Genomic DNA, 6,854 nt, shown 5'->3' on the forward strand with positions numbered 1-6,854 from the left:
TATACATGTTGTTCTTAAGTGCCATTGAGTTGGCTCCAAATTATAGTGACCCTGTATAGGTTTCTGAGGAGCAGCTGTGGTTTGCAGTCCAATGCTGATCCTACAGCACCCCACTAGGTGTCCCTGTATGTATATAATTATATGCATATCGTTATTTTTGTTGTTAAGCACAGTTGAGTTGGTTCTAACTCATAGTGATATTGTAGAGGGTTTCTGAGGAGCAGCTGGTGGGTTTGAACTGTTAACGCTGTGGTTAGTAGCTCAATGCGTATACATATTTTTGTTGTTGTTTTTAAGTGCCATTGAATTGGTTCGGACTCATAGCAACCTAGTATAGGGTTTCCAAGAAGTGGATGGTGGGTTTGAACCACTGACCTTGTGGTTCAAACCCATCATGAAGTCAAGTGCTTATTCTACAGTACCACACCAGGACTCCTTATACATATTGTTGTTGTTAAGTGCCATCCAGTCAGTTCTGATGCATAGCGACCCTGTATATGGTTTCTGAGGAATGGCTGGTGAGCTTGAACTGCCAACCGTACAGTTCAAATGACTTTGCAGTCTAGTGCATTAACTCACAGGCCACACCCAAACTCCATTTATACATATTGGTGGTGGTAGTGGTTATGTGCTTTGGAGTCGTTTCCAATTCATAATGACCCTGTACAGGGTTTCCAAGGTTGTATGTCTTTACAGGACCAGAAAGCCTCATCTTTCTCCCACGGAACAGTTGGTAGTTTTGAACTGCTGACCTTGTGTTTTGTAGCCTGATTTGTAACCACTATGCTACATTATATCTATCTATATTTATCTATATTGTTGTTGTTGTTGTAATGTGCCATGGAGTCGGTTCCGACTCATAGCGCCCCTGTACAGGGTTACCTAGGCTGTAAATCTTTACAGGAGCAGAAAGCCTCATCTTTACGCACTGAGCAGCTGGTAGTTTTGAACTGCTGGCATTGCATTTTGTAGCCTGATTTGTAACCACTATGCTACATTATATCTATCTATATTTATCTATATTGTTGTTGTTGTTGTAATGTGCCATGGAGTCGGTTCCGACTCATAGCGCCCCTGTACAGGGTTACCTAGGCTGTAAATCTTTACAGGAGCAGAAAGCCTCATCTTTCTCCCACGGAACGGCTGGTAGTTTCGAACTGCTGACCCTGAGGTTCACAGCCCGATTCGTAACCACTACGCTACTCTATATATAAATGATATACAATAAGGATTACAGATGGATTCAGGTCAAAAACTAGACTAAACCAGTTGCTGTAGAGTTAATTCCTACTCATGGTGATTCCATGTGTACCTTGAAGAACTGTGCTCCATAGCGTTTTCGGTAACTGGTGTTTCAGGAGTTGGTTGCCAGAACTTTGTTTTGAGGCACATCTGGGTGGACTCAAACCTCTAGCCTTTTTGTTAACAGTGAAGTACAGTAACCATTTAGACTACCCAGAGATTCTTGGATTAGGGTTAGAGAAAATGAAGGTGAGAGATTAGAAATGGAAAAGGATCAGGGAATTTCCCCACATTTTTTACTTGATTTGCTCCATCTGGATTTGTATCCAAAATATTCTGGTTCAGTTGGAGAACATTCAAGATACTGAGATGGTATGGTATGGCCATGACTGAGTGTGCGCTTTGGAGTTGGATAAAGAGGGTTGAATTCTGCTGCTCTCTAGTAGTCTGACTGCCTAAATTATCTTTCTTAACCTTCAGTTTTTTGTATCCTTAAAATAAGGTTGCTTTTAGTACTTCATAGAAAATTAAATGAGATAATTTGTGCAAAGTGCCTGACATACTTCCTCCTATTGTTTAAAATTAGAGGCCCTGAAGTCTTTTGAACTACAATGCCTTTTAAAGAACTTGAACGTTTTCCTTAAGGCTGTTGTCTCATAAAACTAGTTTTTAAGAGAATTCAGAAAGAATGGCAATACCTGTAAGGTAAATTATTTATTCAGTGTGAGTATTGTTTTTTTGAGGTATTTGCTCCATGAAGTGCTGTCATAGATTTATTATGCGATGATTTGAATCTATGACCTATATTCTAGTTTTGGTTGTGGTTATGTGTGTGTGTGTGTGTATATATATATATATATATATATATATATATATATATATATATATATATATATATATATATATATATATATAGTCTTTCCTAGGCTGTCCATCTTTAAGGGAACAGAAACCCTCATCTTTCTCCAGCAGAGTGACTGATAGATTTGAACTGCTGACCTTGTGGTTAGCAGCCCAACTTGTAACACACTACACTACCAGGTTCCTATTTTAGGTATGACTTATTAAATAACAGTTTATTCTTGTTATGTGCCATTGAGTTGGTTCTGACTCACAGCGACCTTGTGCACATCAGAATGAAACACTGTCAGGTCCTGTGTCTTCCTCACAATTGTTGATAAGTTTATGCCCATCGCTGCTGCTACTATTCCAAGCCATCTTGTTTGGGAGTCTTCCTCTTTTTGACTTTACCTAGCATGATGTCCTTCTCCAGGTACTGGTCCCTCCTGATAGCGTGTCTGAAGTATGAGAGGTAAAGTGTAGCCATCTTGGCTTCTAAAGAGCCTTCTGGCTGTATTTGTTCTAGTACAGAGTTATTTGTTCTTCTAGCAGTCAATGGTCCTTTTAATATTCTTCTCTAACACCATAACTCAAATGTATCAACTCTTCTATGGTCTTCTGTAGAGATAGAGATAGAGTATATATAAGATATCTAGCTTGGTCAGCACTTTGGGAGGGGTGAAAGATAGAGCATCTAAAATATCCAGAAGCTATATGCATGCATGCATACATACATTTTATACATATATGCTTGTGTGTTTAATGTATTTATCTATGCATATATGAAAATACTTTCTGGGCATTACTTGCTAGGATTATTCATTCCAGCCCTTGAAATCTTGGCTTTTCTCCATGATTTCTAATACCAAATCATTTTTGTATAGTCAGGCTTTCCTCATTTCTTCAGTGATCCACTACTTGAATAGCTGCCAAAGTTTGACCTTGGATTTACCTAGGGAGAGGAGCTAACTTCTTGGTGTAGCACATATCCCACTGACTTGTGCCTGGTGTGCTTCTCTAGGTGTGCATGTGGCTGCTCATCTGGTGAATGCCCTCAACTTCTCAGTGAACTACAGCGAGGATTTCGTAGAACTGAATGCAGCAAGATTCCGAGACGAGGTGGGTGGACTCTGTCTTCCCATTTTCCTTTCACTTGTCACCGGATGACTAATGAGGGTCTGCAGTTTTCACAGAAAATTTGCACCTTGCTGTTCCTTTTGAGTGCTTTTAAAGTGCAGTTGTCAAGTTGAGTTTTATTCCTTTTCAATAGAAAAGATCGGTAATTACTATTTCATAGTCTTTCCTGCTGAAAATGGGAGTTTTAAGAACATCTACTTTTTATATTCTGCAATGTTCATATGGCTGCCACACAGGACTGCCTTCTGACTCTCCACAGCTTTTGTCTAATTTCTATTATTCAGCAGAGATGTTGGCAGTGCCATTAGAAGGTAAAAATCCTTTAATAACTCAAGTACTGTATTTGCAGGAAGAGAGGCAGGGAGGAAGGATGTTTAGTTGTAGATCCTGGATAACTATTTTATTTTACTTTTAAAAAAACATTATTGAGCTTTGATGATTCATTCTTTTTCTTTTTGAAAAGAGATGATTTTAAGCTGAATTCTAAACTCTGTAAAGTAAATAGTACCTGATGTAAGGGCTATTCTGTCCATAAGAAGTGACCCAAGAAATGAAATTATATGTGCAGTGTGCCTAATGAACATGCACAGACTGGTGCTTGAAGATGCTTTTGTAATGTCTTCAGCCTGTCTTCACTTTCACAACACCAAGACTGCATCTGTAACTAAACTGCTCAGTGTGATGTCCCATTTGATCAGGACCCTTCTGCTGACTCAGTCTGATAGCAACTAAATAAGTTTGTTCCCTATTGGGTCCCACTCCAGTCTTCCTCCACTTGTTTAAGATACTTAATCTAGGTTAATTTGAGGAGTATACTAAACGTTCACAGAAAATGTCTTTCCCTACTCCATTCTCTCATCTACATGTAACTAGAATTATCTAGATTAATACAAGGAGTCTTCTAAAAGTTCATGGGAAATATATATTATGAAAAAACTATGCATGGATTTCAACTTTTTCGTACGTCAAAACAGTCTCATACTAAGAAGGATAAGCTACCAGTTTGAAAAGAGCCCCTATCAGAACAACATGAATTCTGCTAAAATTGAAGTAACCTTCAAACGTAAGGTGAAACGTGGGTGAAAGACTGGTGATGTCATTGATGCTTGATGAAAAGTGTATGGGGACAATACCCCAAAGAAATCTTCAGTTTTTAAATGAATAACCCAGTTTAAGAAGGGACAAGATGATGTTGAAGATGAAGCCCTTAGCGGCAGACGATCTACATCAATTTGAGAGAAAAAAAATCATCTTGTACATTCCCTGATTGAAGAGGACTGATGATTAACAATAGAAACAACAGCTAACCCCATAGACATGCCAATTGGTTCAGCTTACAAAATACTGACTGAAAAATCAAAGTTGAACCAAATTTCTACTTGATGGGTGCCAAACTATTATGCCCAGATTAGCTGCAGATAAGAGCAGAGTTTTCAATTGAAATTTTAAACAAGTAGAATCAAGATCCTGAAGCATTTCTTGCAAGAATTGTAGCAGGAGATGAAATATGGCTTTACGAGTATGCTCCTGAAGGCAAGGCATAATCAAAGCAATGGCTAACAAGAGTGGACATGATCCAGTTTAAAAGCAAAAGTGGGCCAGTCAAGAACAAAGGTCATGACTAAGGTTTTGGGGATGCTCAGGCATTCTGCTTGTAGACTTTAGGGAGGACCAAATAATGAAAATATCTTCTTCTTATGAGAGTGTTGGGGGTGCTCAGGCATTCTCCTTGTTGACTTCCTGGAGGACCAAATAATGAAAACATCTTATTTTGAGAGTGTTGGAGATGCTCAGGCATTCTGCTTGTTGATTTTCTGGAGGACCGAAGAATAATGTTGTTGTTGTTAAGTGCCGTCAAGCAGATTCTGACCCTTAGTGACCCTGTATAGGGTTTCCGAGGAGCAGCTGGTGAGCTTGAACCACTGACCTTGCAGTTCAAACTGCTTTGCAGTCTGGTGCATTAACCCACAATGCCACACCAGGACTCCTCATAATAACATCTTCTTATTATGAAAAAGTGAGGCAAAGTTTTAAGAGTAAAATGCTTGGGAAAGCTTCACCAGAGTCCTCCTCTACCACAACAATGTTCCTGCCCATTCATCTAATTAAACAAGGGCAATTTCATGTGAGTTTCGATGAGAAATCATTAGGCATCCACTTTATAGTATTGATTTGGCTTCTTCTGACTTTTTATTTATTTATTTTTTAATCTTTTTAGGGCACCTATTTTCTTCAGTTAATAATGCAAAGAGACTGCATTGACCTGGTTTAATCCCCAGGACTCTCAGTTCTTTATTGTTGTTAAGTGCTGTTCCAACCCTTAGAGATTCTGTATAGGGTTTCCAAGGAGTGACTGGTGGGTTTGAACCACTGATCTTGTAGTTAGCAGTCCAGTGTTGATCCTACAGCACTACATTGTTGTTGTTAGATGCCATTGAGTTGGTACTGACTCATAGCGACCTTATGCACAACAGAATGAAACACCGCCAGGTCCTGGTCAATCTCACAATTGTTCTCACACTTTAGCCCATTGATGCTGCCACTTTGCCATTCCATCTCACTGGGCAGGGGATTGCGGGGGGTGGGGCTTCCTTTTTTCCTCTGACCCTCCACCCTATCAAATATAATATCCTTCTTCAGTGACTGGTCCCTCCTGACAATATGTCTGAAGTATGAGAGACGAGGTTTGGCCATCTTGGCCTCAAGGAGCACTCTGGCTGCACTTCTTCCAACACGGATCTGTTGGTTCTTTTGACAGCCCATGGCACTTTCAATGTTCTCCTCCATCACCATTACTCAAAGGCATCAATTCTTCTATGGCCTTCCTTATTCACTGTCCAGCTTTCTCATGCATATGAGGTTATTGAAAATACCATGGCTTGGGTCAAGTGCACCTTAGTCCTCAAGCTGACATCTTTGCTCTTCAACACTTTAAAAAGATCTTGTGCAGCAGATTTACCTGGTACAATATATCTTTTGCTTTCTTGCCTGCTGCTTCCATGATGGATTAAATAGTTATCTTACAACACTACATTAGGTGGACTTCTGGTTTGGCACCATAGGATCAGCACTGAACTGCGAACCACAAAGTTGGCAGTTCAAACCCACCATCGGCTCCTCAGAAACCCTATACAGGGTCACTATAAGTTGGAATGAACTTGATGGCACTTAAGAACAACAATGGCAGGTATCATCATTTACAGAAGTGTCTTGACCTTGATGGAGCTTATGTTTAGACATCAAGTTTATGTTTTAGATTTTAATTTCATTTTTCTTTGAGCTTTTTAAGTCCCCTCATAACTTTTGGAATCAAATGCTTGGCCTATTTTCCAAAACAAAGCAATGGAAAAATATTAACAAACAAAAATATATCACAAAGCAAAAATAGCAAGCAGCCTATAATATATCCCTAGCTTCTCTGTCATTCTTAAAAAAACACACATATATAATTTAACTGGTCTTTGGTAGGGCCTAACTAAGCTAAGCACTGATAGTTAGGCTGGCCCAGGATCAGGCAGTGTTTCATTCTGCTGTGCATAGGGTCGCTGTGAGTTGGTACTGACTTGATGGCACCTAAGGAGTTCTGGTAGCGTAGTGGCTACAAATCGGGCTGCGAACCGCAAGGTCAGCAGTTC

At 39.6% G+C, this 6,854-nt stretch overlaps 1 protein-coding gene across 3 annotated transcripts in view; it reads left to right on the forward strand.

Moving 5' to 3' along the window:
- NOX4 (NADPH oxidase 4) overlaps nucleotides 1-6,854 on the forward strand; it is a 258,255-nt gene that overhangs the window by 58,909 nt on the left and 192,492 nt on the right. For all 3 annotated transcript variants that reach the window (XM_006871214.1, XM_006871213.1, XM_006871215.1), the window contains exon 5: nucleotides 3,104-3,201. In XM_006871214.1, coding sequence (XP_006871276.1) covers nucleotides 3,104-3,201 — 98 coding nt within the window. The remainder of the gene's footprint in view (nucleotides 1-3,103; nucleotides 3,202-6,854) is intronic.

This window comes from Chrysochloris asiatica, unplaced genomic scaffold, assembly GCF_000296735.1.
Source record: "Chrysochloris asiatica unplaced genomic scaffold, ChrAsi1.0 scaffold00163, whole genome shotgun sequence".
Classification (NCBI taxonomy): domain Eukaryota; kingdom Metazoa; phylum Chordata; class Mammalia; order Afrosoricida; family Chrysochloridae; genus Chrysochloris; species Chrysochloris asiatica.